The 19,037-nt window shown below is 51.9% G+C and overlaps 1 protein-coding gene and 1 long non-coding RNA gene across 2 annotated transcripts in view; one reads left to right on the top strand and one right to left on the bottom strand.

Moving 5' to 3' along the window:
- frem1b (Fras1 related extracellular matrix 1b) overlaps nt 1-19,037 on the bottom strand; it is a 40,854-nt gene that overhangs the window by 6,692 nt on the left and 15,125 nt on the right. The window contains exons 13-28 of the mRNA XM_061684581.1: nt 18,351-18,441; nt 18,093-18,266; nt 16,291-16,499; nt 16,133-16,226; nt 15,120-15,372; nt 13,580-13,768; nt 12,242-12,430; nt 11,941-12,137; nt 11,383-11,584; nt 11,058-11,202; nt 8,321-8,462; nt 7,599-7,800; nt 6,508-6,772; nt 4,076-4,514; nt 2,384-2,585; nt 151-295 (exon numbers count right to left, since the gene is read on the bottom strand). Of these exons, the coding sequence (XP_061540565.1) occupies nt 151-295; nt 2,384-2,585; nt 4,076-4,514; nt 6,508-6,772; nt 7,599-7,800; nt 8,321-8,462; nt 11,058-11,202; nt 11,383-11,584; nt 11,941-12,137; nt 12,242-12,430; nt 13,580-13,768; nt 15,120-15,372; nt 16,133-16,226; nt 16,291-16,499; nt 18,093-18,266; nt 18,351-18,441 (3,138 nt within the window). The remainder of the gene's footprint in view (nt 1-150; nt 296-2,383; nt 2,586-4,075; nt 4,515-6,507; nt 6,773-7,598; nt 7,801-8,320; nt 8,463-11,057; nt 11,203-11,382; nt 11,585-11,940; nt 12,138-12,241; nt 12,431-13,579; nt 13,769-15,119; nt 15,373-16,132; nt 16,227-16,290; nt 16,500-18,092; nt 18,267-18,350; nt 18,442-19,037) is intronic.
- LOC133406732 (uncharacterized) lies at nt 9,681-15,549 on the top strand. The gene is made up of 3 exons (XR_009769091.1): nt 9,681-11,615; nt 12,300-12,435; nt 13,613-15,549. It is a non-coding gene; the product is annotated as an uncharacterized LOC133406732 (long non-coding RNA).

Here is a 19,037-nt window from a genome sequence, read left to right on the forward strand (position 1 = left end):
AAAAAAAAAAGGTCTATAAACAAGCTACTTTTTAAGTGATCATTCTTATTTTAATTAGTTTTGTGGAGAAATAAGACATATTCTTGGTAAGACATTTGAGTTTTTGCAGTGCAGCAGAGCGACCGGACACACAAAGGCACAGTACGGTACGTTTGCGGCACGGCGGCGTTCCCCGCCGGGTCGCTGAGGCGGAACAGGAAGTTGTCTTCCGTCACGTCCGCGTCGGCGGGTACCACGAAGACCAGCGAGCGGCGCTCCACGTCTCGCTGCGTGAAACGGCCTCGGATGTAAGCTCCTAGAAGCAAGGTGAGAGGAAGTAAGAGCTGGCACATACAAACTTGCTCAGTCACAACATACTGTATATTGGCACATTAGCCTTTTTGCACTTACCGTAATTTCCCATGCATAATGCGCATTCCCGCCCCCCCCCCCCCCCCCCCCCAAAATGTCAAAAGTCAACGGTACACATTATACATAGGTATAGGGGCATTTTTTTTCAGAATGTTTAAAAAAATACCGCAAATAACCTAAGGGTTCTGAGAATAAGTTAGAAAAAAAAAATCTGCGAATTGGTGAATCCGCGAATCCCGAACTGCGAATAAGCGGGGGTCCACTGAACTGCTATGTGACGAGCAAAACAGTGAGAAAGGGGACCAATGAAGCAAAGGTAGAACTTCAAAGCTGCTGCAGTATCTTGGAAAATTCAGTTGGCAGCCTGGATGAATATACGGACACGGTCACATCCTAGCTCCGTTTCTGGGAAGAGGTGTGTGTGTACCGACAAAGTCATTTCGCACATTCAATAACAACAAGCCGTGGTTCACTGCCACACTTAAGCAACTTCGGCAAACTAAGGAGGACGCATATCAGAGCGGGGACGTGGCCCTGTTTAATCGCGCTAGAAACCTGCTGACTAAAGAAATGAACGTTGCAAAGAGGATCTATGCAGAAAAACAGTTCAGCGCTAACAACTGGCATGCATTACAATCGCTGCCCAACTACAAGTGACGATCCCCCCCGAGCTGAGAACAATAGTAGACTAGCCGACAACTTGAACACCTTCTACTGCAGATTTGAAAGGGACACTTTCTCTTCTCTCTCTACACGACGGCTGTCAAACTCCTGAAGTTTGCAGATGACACCGCCGTCATCGGCCTCATCAAGGACGGCGACGAGTCTCCGTATCGACAGGAAGCGGAGCGGCCGGAGCCGCGGTGCGGCCGACGCGACCCGGAGCCGAACGCGCTCGAGACTGTAGAGGTGATCGTGGACTTCGGGAGGCGTCCTTCGCCACGGCTGCCCCTCACGTTGTCCGGCCGCCTCGTGTCAACCGTTCCTGGGAATTGCAATCTCTCGGGACCCGAAGTGGGCGACCGACATCGACTCCGTCCTCAAAAAGGCCCAGCGGAGGATGCACTTCCTGCGGCTTCTGAGGAAGCACGGCCTGCCGCCGGAGCCGCTGAGGCCCTGTGTTCTTCCATCACCGTCAGTCTGGTTCGGCGCTGCTACAAAAAAGGACAAACTCCGACTGCGACGCACAATCAAAACTGCTGAAAAGATTGTCGGTACCCCCGTACCCGCCCTCGAGGACTCGCACGCTGCCACAACTAAGACAAGAGCGTGCAAAATCCTCCCGGACCCTCCGCGCCCCGGTCACCGGCTCTTCCGGCTCCTTCCCTCAGGTAGGCGCCACCGATCAATGCAAACGAGAACGAGCGGACATTCCGGCAGCTTCTTCCCTCTTGCCATCGACTTCTTAAACAGCGAACCTACAATTCCATTGCAACATGCTGCCAATTGTTTTGTCTTGAGTTTGATAGACGATACACGACTCGTGCACTCGCTGTCGTAGTGTCGCCACGCTGCGCTATTTGCATATCCGTCGTTGACCGATACTGGCCGCTCATGCGCCCGAGTAGCATCTGCTCCATTTGCGCACTGACCGAGGAGTATCTGCAACATTCGCACAATCGACATTGTCCCAGATGACCGTGCCACTCGTCACTTGAAACCGCATACGCTCCTTGAAGTCTCGGCACCCTTTGGACAACGGTCATTGCGCGGGACTATCGTTTCTATTCGTCATTTAAAACTGCTCTAATTTCTAGACGACTGCATCCTTTTGCACAATTGTCCCAAAAAAATTCCATAATAATTGTACCGGCATTACCACATTACTGGCAACCTTTTATCGCTCAGTGACTGTTTTTATGTTTTTATTTTATTTTCTGTCCAATGTTGTCGTCGTAGAGCGACCGGAGACAAATTCCTTGTGTGTTTTTGACATACTTGGCAAATAAAGATGATTCTGATTCTGAAATACCATAGCATAGCGTAGCAAGTAGCGTAGCAACTAGCGTAGAAAGTGTGGCGGCCATCTTACCCGTGTTGACGTTCTCCAGGTGTCCGAAGCGCGGCGGCGTGACGACCGCGAACCGGAGCTGATCGGGCGGACTGCGGTCGTCCGTAGCCTGGAGATGTCTGGACGTGATGAAGAGCGCCCGGCGACCGTCCCTCAGCTGGACCACCTCGCTGGGGCGCCCCAACGCGGTCAGGACGGGAGGCGACCGGTCCACGTGCTCCACCTGAGCGCAGGAAGAGGAACCATTTTCAGTCAGAGGCACATAACACTTCTCCACAGATATGAATAGATAGATAGGACATGCCCCTTTTAAACTGCTTGCTTACAATGACGCTAAGCTAGGAGGGTCAAAGTCGTCAGCGCAGTCCACGTGCTTGGACGGCAAGAAAACAACAAGACCGAAACGATGCCGGCACATTGTCCTGTGCACATCCATCCATCCATCCATCCATCCATTTTCTGTCGCGCTTCTCCTCACTCGGGTCGCGGGCGTGCCGGAGCCCATCCCGGCTGTCATCGGGCAGGAGGCGGGGTACGCCCCGAACCGGTCGCCGGCCCATCGCAGGGCACATACGAACAAACAGCCATTCGCACTCACAGTCACGCCTACGGGCAATTTAGAGTCTTCAATGAACCTACCGTGCATGTTGTTGGGATGCGGGAGGAAAGCGGAGTGCCCGGAGAAAAGCCACGCGGGCACGGGGAGAACGTGAAAACTCCACACGCGGCGGGGCCGGGGATCGAACCCCGGTCCTCAGAACTGCGAGGCGGACGCTCTAACCGGTCGTTCACTGTGCCGCCTAACCTTTCGCAGGTTTTAAACGTTTTTCAAACCTTCTGCACATGCTTTTTGTTGACAAAAACAGTCAACCTCTTGAAAACGGGTTGAGAAATTAGCAAATTCCGACTTAATTTCAATACGGGCTGCTTCAGGGTGCTGGCGTATCGCGTCTCCGCATCTACCCCCCAAGCCCCCTCCCTCTATCTCCCTCCCTCCAATGGAGCCTTGAGATACGAGTGACCCGACTTACAAGTTATTCGCGATAGGAGCCTTCGATCGGCTGATTTTTTGCTTTGACTTGCGAACTTGAGATACGAGCGCCGTATGTGGCATTGAACTCAACTCACTTGACAACAAGCGGAACTTTGAGTCAATATGCCGTTTACTGGCACTTTCCACTGAAGCTTCTCGTCAACTTCGACATCAAACAAGGACAATTAAACCAAAACAAAAAGAAAACATTTTTTATCCCCAAACATTCTTGGCTAAGCGGGGATGCGTCGCCAGCAAGTGTTTTCGGGGTTTGTTCCATCGCAAAAAAGAAAACAAATCTGACGAACTCAAGCAAAATGGCGTTTTCTTTAAGTTCCTGAAACGTTGGGATTTTGGAGATGGCGATGCGGCAACTCCGCCTGACAGCGACAGCGTGAATATTTACTAACTCCTAGTACATAAAAAGCCGAAAGTGGCGGATACGCGTCGCAATCTCGCCAATTTGCACTCTTGCGAGGGTGAAAACAAATCAAAATGGCGGCCCCCAGAAGTGAGTATATGCGATGTAAGAGAAAATGTGCACATTGCGACGATAACAAAGTTTTGACATCTACGGTTTACTTCCCCCTGAAATTGAACCCACACTAACATCCTTTCTTCTGCACAAATGTGAACGGATTTTCAAGTTGATTCGAGTGAAAGTCGAGCGCGTCGCTCACGTGAATGCGGAAGACAGCCGGCTCCGTCCTCAGCCGTCCGTATCGCAGATAGCCTCGGTTGCGGCCGTCTCCGGGCAGGAAGTAGAAGCTGTCGTCGAGCGCCCGGCCGCCCGGGTCGTGCCGGTAAGCCAGGTGGCCCCCGTCGACGTCCGCCTGGGTGAAGACGGTCGCCGTCGGGGGGTCGGCCGACGGGCCGAGCGGGACGCCCCGCAGCAGCAGGCGTCCGTACCGCGGCGGCCGAGCGATCGCGAAGGTGAGGTCGGAGGCGGGCGCGTGAGCGTCGCTGAGGCGCAGATGCTCGGCGGTGACGGCCGCCGTGCCGGCGTCCTGCACGCGCACGCCCGCGTTGACCTCCAACGTCGGCGGGACGCGGTCCGCCGCCTCGATGGAAAAAACGACGCTGCCGGGCCGCGACCGCTCGCCGTTGCTGACCACGAAACTGAAAGGCCAAAGAGAGAGAGAGAGAGAGAGAGAGAGAGAGAGAACACCTCAACAGCCATCGAGAGCAGACGACGAGCATGGCGCGCGAGGCGACGCCCAAGCGCACGCACGGGAACACCTACACACGCTTATAAATACAAAAACACACAAACATACATACATAAACATACTCACACACATACAAACACCTACTCACACACACCTACACTTACAAACACATCTAGACGCACATACACAAACACTCAAAAAACCTACAAATCAACACACACATACAGAAACCTACAAGCACGGACAAACGCACATAAACGCCTATACAAAAATATACATACAAACACACACACACACACATACAAATACACTCAACCTACCAACACTTTCATACAAAACCTACACACACACATTTAACACCGACAGACACACACAACACGCCTACACAAACACAACTACAGCACACACACAAAATGACATAAACGTACGTGCATAACACACGCTCACACCCATACAAACACCTACACACACAAACACACTCATACAAAAACCTCCACATGCACACGCATACAAAACTACATACACAACCCACACACAACATGCACTTAACCGTGACCGTTGCCAACACAATCTGTATCTCTACCCTGCAGCCAATCAGCTGACAAAGTGCCGCGGGCCTCACCATCCTGAGCCAGCGCGCGCACGCACACGCACACACACGCACACGCACACACACACACACCCGTCCCGGTGCAACATCTGTCCGCGGTGTCGGCCATGTTTGCCGAGGGCCGCATTTGCCGGCGTGCCGACGACGTTGTTGTTGTCGCTTTGCTAATTGCGACCATTCATCATCCGTTGTCACGGCAACATGCACGCCAGGCCAGATGCCTCACACACTCACACACACACACACACACACGCGCGCTCTTCTTGGCTGTGACGCGTTTGCGCTTTCGCCGCCAAGCCGGCAGCCGGTTGGCGTGGCGACTTTGTCGTGTTGGTGACTTTAACGCGGTGAGCTAACACTCGCAATTATATTTAGTTATTTTTTTACAGTGTTATATTTATCTTTGACTTATTTCTCACTTTTACTCTTTTAATATTTATTTGTTTACTTACGACACTTACTACACTATATTTCAATGATTGACATTAAACTGATACTACATTTACCTTTTTTTTTTTTACTGTATTATTTACTTTTGACTCTTTTCTTTCCATTTGCATTTTCTTCAAGTGCATTATTACTATAGACTCCTTAGTATATGATCTACTTTTTTTATTGTATTACATTGACTTTTAAAAATGTTTTTTTTTTTTTTCGGTATGTGCATCTTTCTAAAAATAGAGCCATCCGTCGTTTATTGCGAAGGTCAGGTACCGGCCCCGCCCCCACAACAGGTGAAATCCGCGACGTAGCGACCACAGATTTTGGGGGATTATTTATGCATATTTTATATCCGTATGAAGGCCCCCCAGACTCTTATTAATCTTTCTCACACTTCTATTAACCTCTCCCATACCCTTTTCAACGCTTAAACAAACTGCACTGTACTGTACTGTACTGTACACTAGGTACATTTTATTCCTTGTAATATGTGTTTTAATGAGTTTTCCTTTTAAAATAGTTTGAATGTTTTAGGCGAGGAAATATTTATTTTAGCACAAAAACATTACAGCATACACTCCAAATCCCGCGATATGGCAAATTATGTGTGATATGAATGTGGACAAGAATCGGCAATGCACTGAATCCGCAATAGGTTCCCCACGATACAGCCAGGGAACACTGTATTTAGGTCAATGTTTTTTTTTTCATATTGCAATCACTTTCGAGTTTGAAATGTACTTGCGTTAAACATAATTTATTGCAGAATGTTAAGAAAAAGCGGCTTCATGACATCGAATTGCTTTCTCAGGGCATCGAATCGATCGATCGTGGGAACAAGCCTAACGAGCGTTGATAGCCAAGGTGGCGCCGCGGCACTCCCGTCACAGACCTGAAGGTGTCGCTGTGGTGTCGGTGTCCGTTGTCGTGCGTGTAGCAGACGCGCTGCGCGGCGACGTCCATCTGCGTGAAGGCGCTCAGCGGCACGCCGGGCCGCGCCACGGAGTGCAGCAGGCCGTGGCGCGGCGCCGCCGTCACCGTGTAGACCAGCTCGTCCGGGCGCCCGCCGCCGTCCGAGGCCCGCAGGAAGTCGGTGTTCAGCACCGCACGTTGGCCCTCCGCCACGCGCACCTCGCCGGTCCGCAAAGAGATGTCGCCTGGCCGGCCGAGGGAGAAGCACGAAGCGAACAAGGAAGCCAATTCAAACGACACTCAAATGAGGAAGAAAACTAGAAAACGCACGAGGAAGTAAACGAGGAAGCGGTGTGACGTCATCGCAGGAAGCGTGACGAGGGTTAGGGTTCGTGCGCGTCCGCGGGCGCCTTGTCAATAATTGAGCTCGCCGCTTTCTGTCCTCAACCCCCCCCCCCCCCCTCTTGGCGGGCGCCAGAAGAGTCCGGGTCCCGAGGCGTCGGGGTCCCGGGCGGCGGCTGTGTTCACCCGACTGGCAAAGCGGGCACGTTGGCGTCGCCCTCAATAATAGATGAGACGGCGCCAACGTGCCAAGACGGCGTGTTCGGCAGACGCTGCCGGCTGCCGACTGCCGACTGCGCTCGCGGACCGAAGGAGACCCGACGAGGACGCGCGTGACAAGCAGATGAAGACGAGTGAAGCGAGGAAGCGTGTGAAGGAAACGAGGGAGCATACGGGAAAGGGTGTGAAGAAAATGAGGACGCAAACGAGGAAGTACAGGAAGCAGAGGAGAAAGTGCAGAACACGAGGACGCTTGTGAGGCAACCGAGGACGTAAACCAGGAAGCGTGTCAAGCAACAGGAAGGAAGCAGGAAGCAGGGAAGCGTGTGAAACAACTGAGGAAATGAGGAAGCAAACGAGGACGCATGTGATGAAGTGCGTCAATCGAGCGAGGAATTCAAATTGGAAACGCGTCGAGCAAACAGCGAGGCGCGTTGGGATGACAGGAAACAGTCGCTGTTCCTATTTGCAGCCGGCCCCGCCCCTTCCTGCCCGTGAGGCGCTTCTGACCTTTGCGGGCGGTGCGGACGGTGATGTGGAAGACGTGGGCGGAGCTTCGGTGTTCCAAGTCGCTGAGGCTGAAACGGAAGCCGTCGTGACCCTCGAACCCGGCCGCGTCGGCCGACGGCGTGTAGCTTAGCCGGTTAGCGTCCACGTCGTCCTGAGTGAAGTTGTGACCCGCCGCCAGCTCCGTCAGGCCCGTTTCGCTCGTCTGAAAACCAGAAGACGACGGCACACGGGCAGGAAGGAAGGAAGTGAACAAGGAATTCAACAGATTAAGGAGGGCTGCAAATAGGGAAGTAGATGAAGCTGATGTGCGAGTAAAGCAAACGCGAAGCAAATAAGGGAACGTGAAGAAAAGGAATCACCTGCAGCAAACGGGAAAAGAGAAAGCAAAGGAGGAAGGAAACGAGGAACCGCGTGAAGCAAGCGAGGAATCAAACGAGGAAGAATAGGACGGAAACGAGGAAGCCTGTGAAGCAAACGGGGACACGAAGCAAGTAAGGAAATGTGTGAAGCAAACGAGGAATCAGCTGAAGCAAACAAGGAAGCGAGTGAGGAAGCAGACGAGGAATTGTGTAAAGCAAACAAGGAAGCGGGTGAAGGAGGAAACAAAGTAAGAAGCCCGTTAAGCGAGCAAGTGAACGTGACGCAAACGAGAAAATACACGAAACAAAGGAGGAAGAAAGCGAGGAAGCGCGAAAAGCCAGCGAGGAAGCACGTCGGGTGACCTTCAGATGCAGCTTTCCGAAGCGCGGCGCGGCGTGCAGCAGGTAGAAGAGTTTCGCCGGAGGCGTGTCGACGTCGTCGGCCAGGAGGACGGCGGCGGTCAGCGCCCGTCGCACGCCGGGCTCCGCCTCGGCGCCGGCGTTCCTGAAACGGGAAAACGCCGGTCAGCCCCGAGGCCCGCGTGAGGTCGTACGCGCGCTGTCACTTGATCCCGGTTGCCTGTAGGTGGCGCTCTGCTCAAACACCATCCACTCGCGCTACGAACAGAGGAAATCATCTGTTCCGGGGGCAAACCGGGGCCGTCGGAAAAGTGTAAAGGCCGCGGCTTAGGTCACATTTTCACCTCGACAACTGTCGTTTAAAGACGTGAAGCCCTGTACAGTACAATTATATCGAAGTTGTCAAAAAGGCTCCGAAGTCACTCGGTTTGAGTGAAAATATTTTGATCTCCATTATTTATAGGAACATTGAAACATTGATGACTTTTGTGTTCATTTGTTGATGTGGTTTGTGCTAGCGGAGGGTGCGGCCTTCTTTCATTGGGCTGCGTGCGTCAATGACAAAGCGAGTAGTGACACCAAAAGCGCCTTGTCAGCATTAGCCGTTACCCGTCGCGCCCCGCGGGAGGCATTATTACGGCGCTTTATTGACGTGATGTTAATTCGGGAACGTTAGCGCGTGTCTGTCGTTAAATCGGGAAGTTTTGCATTTCGCAATAAGAGCAGCGAAGAAACCGAGAAAGGGTACGAAGCAAAAAAAGGAGGCGTGCGTCGCCAACGAGTCGACTTCAGTAAAGCGACCAAGGGAGAAAACGAGGAAGGACGTGAAGGAGCAAACGAGGAAGCATGTGGAGGAAGGAAACGAGGAAGCTTTTGAAGCAAGCGAGGAAGAAAAGCGCAGAAGCAAAGGAGGACGCATGTGATGGAAACGAAAAAAGTCGCGAAGCGTGTGCAGAAAACGAAACAAAGGAGGAAACAGGTGACCCTGACGAGGACGCGCGTTCGGATGGCGGGAAACGAGCAGCTGGACCGACGGGCGGGTCACAACGTTGGCGCGACAGCAGGTTCCTCCCCCCGGGGGCGAGCGCGGGTGTCGGGGGGGCGAGGGGGAAGACACGACAAAGCTTCTGTCTGCGTCTTCACTCGGAAGTAAAATCCACGCAGGAACGCGAGCCGCCGCCTTCGTCCTGCAGGACGCGCGAAAGGCGGCGGCGGCGGCGGCGGCGGCGGGCATCTGCCGAGCGGACGCGTTCCTTCGCGTTTGTTCCGCCTGCTCGGGCCCGACGGCGCCGGCGCGCCCGTGCCGGCGCCCTGGTCCGGAGGGGGTCCGCGACGGGGGGGGGGGGGGGACGTGGAAGCCAGTGAAGGGTGCAAATTCACAATCACTCATTCAAATGAAAACATCGTTCGAGCGGTCGCCCACTCAAGCAGAGCGACCCGCCACATGTTCTTTCCCGCGTGCCCCCTCCCGCTCCCTCCTACCCCGCGACGGCCACTTCCTGCCAACTCGCCGCTAACGACGTTCTTCCGCACGGCAGCGCAGGGACGTCGCGCTCGGAGCCAAAAACAAGTTTGAAACATTCCGCATGCTCGCTTCCCCCCGTGACGCTTGCCAGACAAAAAATGTAAAAAAATGTTCAGCAAGCCAGGAAGCAAATCAGGAAAGACGGGAAGCAATGAGGGAGTCAAGGAATTAAGGAAGCGTGTGAAGCAGACGAGGAGGTACAGAAATGAAGGACGCATCTGAAGCAAATGAGGAGGCGCATGAAGCAAATCAAGGAAGCTTGAGAAGCAAACGAGGACGCAAATTAAGGAAGCTTGATTAGCAAACAAAGAAGCACAGGAGGCAAACGAAGAAAACAAGGAAGTAAAAGGAAGCCGTTCAGTATATCAAGCCAATGAATCAAACAAGGAAGCGAGCAAGTTAAGGAAGCTCGTGAATTAAACGAACGAGCTTGAAGCATGGAGACATTCCATGAATGAGGTTCGGCGGCCTCGGAATTGCATCTCGGCTTTTTGCGGGCGATGCGGTTCTGTTGGCTTCATCGAGCCGTGATCTCCAACGCTCACCGGAGCGGTTCGCAGCCGAGTGCGAAGCGGCCGGGATGAGAATCGGCACCTCCGAATCGGAGACCGCGGTCCTCGGTCGGACGAGGGCGGCGTGCCCTCTCCGGGTCGGGGATGAGATCCCGCCCCCGGCGGAGGAGTTCAAGTATCTCGGGGTCTCGTTCACGAGCGAGGGGAGAACGGAACGGGAGATCGACGGGCGGATCGGTGCGGCGTCTGCAGCGATGCGGACTCAATTTACCGGTCGATCTACGTTCCTAACCTAAGATCCCGGATACGAGCGGCCGAAATGAGTTTCCTCCGCAGTGTGTCCGGGCTCTCCCTTAGAGAACGGGCGAGAAGCTCGGTCGTCCGGGAGGATCTCAGAGCAGAGCCGCTGCTCCTCCGCATCGAGAGGAGCCAGATGAGGCGGCCGGGGCATCTGATTCGGATGCCTCCCGGACGCCTCCCCGGTGAGGTGTTCCGGGCGCGTCCCGCCGGGAGGAGACCCCGGGGACGACCCGGGACACGCCGGAGAGACTACGTCTTTCGGGCGTCCCGGGAACGCCTCGGGATCCCCCCGGGAGAGCCGGACGAAGTGGTAAGCGCTAGAAAACGGATGGATATTTTTATTTGACAGAAACGCATCGTGACCTCCTGTACGATATTTGGGCGTGTGCGTGCACGCGCGTACTTGACGAGGCGGGGCGGGTGGTCGTCGACGGGCAGCACGACGACCGCGGCGGTGGCGCCGAGCGAGTGGACGCCGTCGGTCAGTCGCAGAGTCAGCCGGTCCTCCGAGGTCTCCGAGCCGTCGTGCGCGTACCATAACGTCAGGCCTAGAAAAAACACTTCAGATTCATCTGCAACATCGCATGCTCAGAATGGAAAATGGACAATTATATATATATATATATATATATATATATATATATATATATATACTGATTTCTACTTCCTACTTGAGGAATGTGAGCGTGTCGTGATTGGTGCGTGTGGCAGGAAGGGGCGGGGCATACCCTGTCGCAGCTCCTGCAGGGTGAAAGAGGTGACGCTGACAAGCGAAGCGCTCGATCCTTCGGGAGGACGGAAGGCGCTCGCCTTCAGGCTGCCGTGCGCCGGCGCCCCCGTCAGGCTGAAGGTCAACACGTCCGGGGGGGCATCCAGGTCGGAGGCATCCAGGAGGGTGCGGGTCAGCTCCCGTGTGCCCCCCTCCTTCACCTGAACACCACGCCCCTGTTAATATGGCCAGGTGTGTGTGCGTACGTGTGTGTGTGTATGTAAGTGTCTGTGTGTGTGTGTTTGTGTCTACATGTGTGTGTGTGCGCGTATGTCTGTCTGTCTGTGTATGTTTATGTATGAGCACGTGTAGAATATTTGTGCACGTGTGTTTGTGAATGTGTGCTTGTGTATTTGTGTGTGTATGCAAGCGTCTGTCTGTGCGTTTAACTTTGTGTACGTGTGTTTGCGTCTGTGAATATGTTTGGGTTAATGTGTTTATGTGTGCATGTCACGTATCTGTCCGTCTTGCGTGCGTGCGTGTGTTGCCATGGTGACATGTACACATCAACACGTACGGTAAAGTTGGCGAGCTGCAGTGACGGCTTCTCGTCATTGGTCGGATTAATGATGATGTAGACGGGAACGGAGGCGGAGTGATGCAGGCCGTCGCTCACGCTGATCAGCAATTGTTCCGCCGTTGGCTCCGCCCCTTTGTGCTCTGATTGGACGTAGTTGATGAAGCCTGATGTCAGCTCGTCCAACTTGAACGACTCTGACGAGACGTTTTTAAAAATGTAAACATCTTCAAACAAATACACATGCACTTACAGCTCCATTGAAACACACACACACACACACACACACACACTTGCAGACCTATGGGAATTCCTGCGTTGCTTTTCTCGTATCCCGGTGTTGGCTGAATGTTTTCCAGGAAGCCGTGCAGAGGTTTGGTGTCCAGGTGAAACGTCAGCCGGTCGGGGGGGCTGTCGGGGTCCGAGGCCCCCAGGACACCTCCGCACAGACACGCCCGGGAACCCTCGTCCACCACCATCATGGACGCTCCTGAAGTGCGCGCGCACACATACACACACAAGTTTCAGCTGTGTATGTGTTTATGAATGTGGGTGCGTGCTTGTGCATATGTGTGCACGTGTTGGTAACTGTGTGTGTGTTTGTGTGTGTGCGCGCTTGTGCATGTGGATCTTGAATGAAGGTGATCAACGAGCGTCCCTCCGCAAATAGCAGCAAATGCTAATCTGTTTGTGTGCTCATGCTCTTATTGTCGCGCTTTTATTCTCTGCTAATTAACTTGACCAGCACGTAACATGGATGTCACGCTAGATTAGCAACACGCAACATTAGCCACACACTACATTAGCAACACGCTAACAAGCTCACCGGCAGGATTAGCCGTCATGTAGTGTGTTTATTTTATTCATGTTTATCAAGCATTTGAAAAGTCGCACAATCATTCGTGTTCTTGAGATTTCCTGCACTGTGATTTGTCTGGAAAGTCGGTGTGATGTCATCAACTATTAAGAGCGTAGTTCAACTTTTTTGGGACACTTGTCTTGTTCTTCCGTACTTACCCATCACTTCTTCATCACCCCTGTTTCCTTCACCTCACTCTCGTAGGTTACCCAATGTGCCAGCCTCTTCACTACACTACTCACTACAGCCATTTATATGCTTTTGGCAAAGTCTACTACCGTCTGTCCTTCTAGGTTCCTGACCTGGACAGCAGAACTGTCAATCACTTCTTTTTCACCGCTGTTGCTATCACCAGGGCATCGAATCCGAACTATGTTTCACTTTAGGTGTTCTGCCGGGTTTTTATTCAGTCCTAACACACACACATCACACGCATGCACTCACACGCGCTGGTGAACAATGATAAACAAAGAGCTTGTGAGGTTGTTCAATCCCTCTTCTTGGCTCCAATTCCTGTGAGAGAGTGTGTGTGTGTGTGTGTGTGTGTGTGTGTGTGTGTTGGGAAGCCTTCCCAGAATGTACAGTATGTTTGGCACTGATATGTGTCAGCGTTGTTTCATTAAGTCGATTGTCAGTGCTGATGAGCATCTTGTGTTGGCACTGGCACGTGCACACAAACACGCTAAGTGGGACACGTGCGCATGTGTATGCGTGAGTGTATATGTGCTTGTGTGTCATACACACACACACACACACACACACACACCACAACAAACTCACCCAGTATGACAGCGGGAACTTTGTTGTTGACAGGAAGTAGCGTGACGTTGAGATCGTACACAGGAAGTGTGCCGTGCAGCGGGACCGGCGGAGCATCGCCGTGGCAACAGCCGTCCGTCCCCCCCGCGTCGCCGTCGGAGATGATGAGCGTGACGGCGTCGGAGGCAGGAGCCGGGCCGATCTCGCCACCTGAACGCAACGACAGGAAGCTTCGCCGTCGACACCAGCCCGGTTTCTTGTATGGCAGCGGCTAAGCTACCATGTGTTAGCTGAGCAACGTTAGCCAATGTTAGTTTGACAATGTAGGGCAGGTGTGTTGGCTTAGCACAGTCTTTACAGACTTTTATTGAGGCAAGACACCTATTTTAGATGAGACAATGGAGCTTGAGTGTGTTAACTTAGCAATGTTTGCCAAAGTTAGCATCACAGTGCAGGTATGGTGTCTTAGCTTAGCAATTGTAGTATGATGGTATAGGGAAGGTGTATTATCTTAGAAGCATTTGCCAAAGTTAGTGTGCAGCTATAGCTCAAGTGTGTTACCATAGGAATGTTAGCCAAAATTAACAGGACTATCTAATTCCGGGAGAAACGGTAGCTGATGTTATACTGGTGTGTAAGCGTAACAATGTTATCCAAAGTTAGCCTGATGCCGTAACACTGGTGTGTTAACCTAGCAACGTTAGCCAAAGTTAGCGTGAGGATGTAGCTCAAGTGTGTTAGGTTCGCAATATAAGTAAAAGTAAGCCTGATGTGTTAGCGTAGCAACATTAGCCAAAGTTAGCGTGATGTTGTAGCTAAAGTGTTAGCTTGGAAATATTAGCCAAGGCTGCATTTTCAATAAACATCGGAATAATTAAAAAAATAAAAGATAAGCAGAGGGAGTATTTCAAACTCCCTTGTTGCACAGCAAAACTGTTCCAGCACAAAAGGCATACAGATCCAGCATTCTGCATGGTCATGCAGCGGAACAGCTTAAAGAAGAAAATATATTAGCCAAAGTTAGCCTGATGATGCACCTCATGCGTGTTAGCTTAGGAACATTAGCCAAAGTTAGCCTGATGGCATAACTCTGGTGTGTTAGCTTAGCAATATTATCCAAAGTTAGCGTGACAGTGTAGGTCAGTTGTGTTAGCTTAGCAACAACAGCCAAACTTAGTGTGACTATGTAGCTCGTTTGTTATCTTAGCAATGTTAGCCAAAGTTAGCATGATGATGTAGCTCATGTGTGTTAGCTAAGCAACATTAGCCAAAGTTCACCTGATGATGTCGCTCTGGTGTATTAGCTTAGAAATGAGCAAAAGCATGACGATGTAGCTCAAATGGGTTAGCTTAGACACATTAGCCAAAGTTAGCATGATGTTGTAGCTCTGGTCTATTAGCGTAGAAATGAGCCCAAGTACGCATGACTGTGTAGCTCAAATGTGTTAGCTTAGCAACATTAGCCAAAGTTAGCCTGATGCCATCACTTTGGTGTGTTACCTTAGCAACATTAGCTAATGTTAGCATTTAGCATTAGCAAGCTGAAATAATGCCGCCTCACCCGTGTGCACATAGAAGACATGACCCTGCAGGAGGTCCTGCTGCGAGAACTTGTCCACGGGAATTCCTGCCCTCTGCAGCTCCCCCCTTGCGGGCCGCCGCGCTAGCATGTAGCTCAGCTTAGCGTCGTCGCTGTCCCGGTCGGTGGCCGCCAGGTAGTCGGCCGTCACCTGGACGCGGCCCCCCTCCGGGCAGCGCAGGTCGCCGCGCAGGCCGCCGCCTAGCTGGGGGGGCTCGTCATTCACAGGCAGAACCTGAGGGCGGCCCGTGTGCGTGCAAAAGGAGTCAAGGGCAAAAGGTGATCTGTCACTATGATTGTCTGGGGTTGAATTTGAATTTCTGAGGTTGAATTAAAATTTGTCAGTTCCAATTTGAATTTCAATTTCTAACTTGGTATTTTTTCTAAAGGCAACCTATCCTTCCCTTGTCAGTGTCACGTGACCTCTGGAGCAGAATTTGAATGGCTGGAAGTCAGATTAACTGAGAAAAACAAAGACAGATTTTGAATTTTTGGAGATGTTGAACTTTGTACTCTATTGAATTTTGGGAGAGTTTTTTTAGAGCTTTAGATTGAGAGATTTTTTATTTTTTTTTAAACTTGATTATTTTCACGAATCATTTTTTTTACACTGATTGTTTTCCCCCCACTGTTTTATTTTTTGGGGCGTTGATTTTTTTTTGCACAGACTTTTGGGAGATTTAAAAAAAATATATTTTTTTTAACAAGGAAATTTGAGCGATTTTTTTCTCACAGATTTTTCTGGATTTTGATTTGATTTGCTGACTGGGGAGAAGATGCATTTTCGGAACAATGCATTGTGGAGATTGGAGGGAAATGGTGTATTTTTTTTAATACGCTGATTTCTTTTTGTAACAACTGAATTTTTGAGAAGTAAATTTTTTGATACGGAATTTTTGGAGATGCACATTTTGTCGCGATGAATTTTTCAAAACTGAATATTTGAATGGAAACTGAGAAATTGTAATTAAAAGTGAGACGACTTGCGGCGACACCTGGACGAGCAGGTCCACGTCCACCGCGTTGACGCCGTCTGTCACGCGCAGCCCGACATCGTCCTCGGTGGTCTCGGAGTCGTCGTGGACGTACCTGTGACAGAGGCGGTGCTGTTAAAGGGTAGGGCGCGCTCTTCTCGGGGGGTCGGAGTCGTCACCTGACGGCGAGTCCTCCGAGATCCGCGAGCGTAAAAGCGTCTCGGCGTCCAAGGGTCCGCCCCCGCAGCTCCAGACGGCCGCGCTGCGCCAGCCGCTCCAGCTCCACCCTGAGGGCCGGCCGGCGGGTGTCGCGGTCTCGCACCAGAAGGTGCTCCTCCGTCACAAACGCCCAACTGCCTTCCTCCACGCGCAACAAGTTGCTGAAAGCCTGAGCGCGCACACGTCCGTCATCAGCGCACACCGCACTACACTACACTATATGACACTACACAATATTAGAATATTAGACTACACTACACGACACCGCACCACGCAACAATATACTACACGCCGCACGACATCGTTGCCACCAGTGATGCCGGTAACACGTTACAAAGTCATTCCGCCATTTTGAGTAACACGCAAAGCACCACGCAACTTTCCCCGGGAGAGTAATTCAATTACAGCTACTATTTCAAACCGGCAATGGTTACTTTTGAGTCGTCAGTCTCTCACCAAGTACCGATTTGCGGCTGGTGACTCGAATCGCTCAAGTCCGGCCATCCGATAGCATTGAACCATTCGGGCTGAAGAAGCGATTGGGAGCCGACTGCTGCTACAACGCACAGTGCATCAAAGTGCAAAGAAATGCACGTTTTCGCTATCGCCACGCTCTTTTTGGAAAACGTGTATTTGATTGTCGTTATTTTCTTATTTACACATTAAGGATACGGTTTTACTGGCGTGCTGAGGGCGCAATGCATTGTGGGTTAATTCTTCATAGCGAAGTGCGGCGTCATAAATCGGTCGCGGGGGGTAAGGACTGACTCACGGAAGGACTTACAATACTTATCTTCAATAATATTTAGAATGAAAAGTGGCAAGTTTCAACTCGGTCAGCAGTCCGGACCGTGAGCTGGTCGAACGCGCCGCACGCCCGACGTGGCCGAAGTCAGTGCTTCTCCCCCCTTGTCGATCACCCTCAGCTTTGCGAGTTAAACAGTTGCGTAACTTGTCATCTTTTCTCGCTCTTCGCATCCAAATTACGGTGGTGGGCGCGATGGTTTGTGTGCGTGTCTGTATGCCCCCAATACTCACTTTAACGTTTACGTACACGCGCACACGCAAGCGGGCGCGCGCACACACACAGATGCCTTCGTGGACCGCAATCGGCATCCACCCATCGATCTATCAATTAAGAGTCTGTACTGAGAACGGTGTGCTTGCTTACGCTTCGGTACTTACTGCACATGTCAAGTCTGCGCTAAGTTGCTGATTTCATGTTGATGACATCATTCTGTAACTTGCCTGGCGTACCTTACCGAGTAATGGGTACGGTTAAGCTAATGCTTTTTTGCACTGTGGCTAACTGATATTCCTGCCACTTGGCAGCTGCTGTAAGTAACTAAAAAGTTACTTTGTTCTAATTAAGTTACTTTTCAAATCAAGTCATCAATGAAGTAACTAAGTTACTTTTAAGCGCAAGTAATCAGTAAAGTAATGAAGTTACTTTTTCACGGTAACTGTGGCAACACTGATTACCACACACCACCACATGACATCACAATACACAATTCTAGATACAACAAACCCTATACAACACTACACAAAAATACACTAAACCACATGACACAGTAATACACAACAATACAGTACACCGCGATACAACACTACACAACACCATAAAACAAAATACCGCATTACGAAATAGTACACACCAATACATTACACCACACAACAGCACACGACACAAGCCTAAAGCGCGCGACACCGGAGCATAAGCGACGGACGGCAATGTTGAGATGCCGACGTGGGAACGAACCTGAGGCGCCTGGTCGTCGACGGGCGTGACGGTGATGTCGAAGAGGACGCCGGCGACGGCGCCGCCGCCGCCGCGACGGTCGCTGACCGACAACACCAATTGGACGGTGAGCTCGTCGGGTCCGATGTCCTCCAGGGGCGGCATGTAGGCCACCTTCAGGTGGTCCACCGCGTGCTGCCACACATCGCAGCGTCACGGTCAGCGCCGGCCGCCGCTCATCTCGCTCGCTCGCCCGCCCGTCGTCGCGCGCCCACCCACCTGCGTGAACGACTTCAGTGCCGGCGCCGTCGGGTCGCGCCTCAGGGCGGCGACGCTGTCCACGTGGAAGAGACGACCCGCGTCCATCAACCTGGCCGCACGCACACGGAAAAACATAAACCCTCACGGTGGCGCGACAGTACAGCACCAAAAACATGCTAATTTAGCGATGAGGATGAAGAGGATGAAGATGAAAGAAGCAAAGATGGAGATGAAAGTCGTGTTATTTAAAATTAGCGCGACGGCATTAGCCGGGGCTGCACGGCGGGCGGCACGGGAGCACATCTGCCTCACAGTTCTGAAGACCGGGGTTCGAATCCCGGCCTCGCCTGTGTGGAGTTTGCGTGGCTTTTTCTCCGGGTGCTCCGCTTTCCTCCCGCATCCCCAAAACATGCGTGCTAGGTTGATTGAAGACTCTAAATTGCCCGTAGGTGTGAATGTGAGTGTGAGTGGTTGTTTGTCTATGCGTGCCCTGCCATTGGCTGGCGACCAGTTCAGGGTGTACCCGAAGATAGCCGGGATAGGCGCCAGCACGCCGGCACGCCCGCGACCCGCGTGAGGAGAAGTGCTACGGAAAATGGATGGATGGACATTAGCCAGGATGCATGCTGGCTGTTTAGCTTAGCAATGTTAGCTGCAGTTAACACAACGACGTGTTTGCTCGCGTGTGTTCGTCAGTGTATCATC

This window comes from Phycodurus eques, chromosome 8, assembly GCF_024500275.1.
Source record: "Phycodurus eques isolate BA_2022a chromosome 8, UOR_Pequ_1.1, whole genome shotgun sequence".
Taxonomy (NCBI): Eukaryota; Metazoa; Chordata; class Actinopteri; order Syngnathiformes; family Syngnathidae; genus Phycodurus; species Phycodurus eques.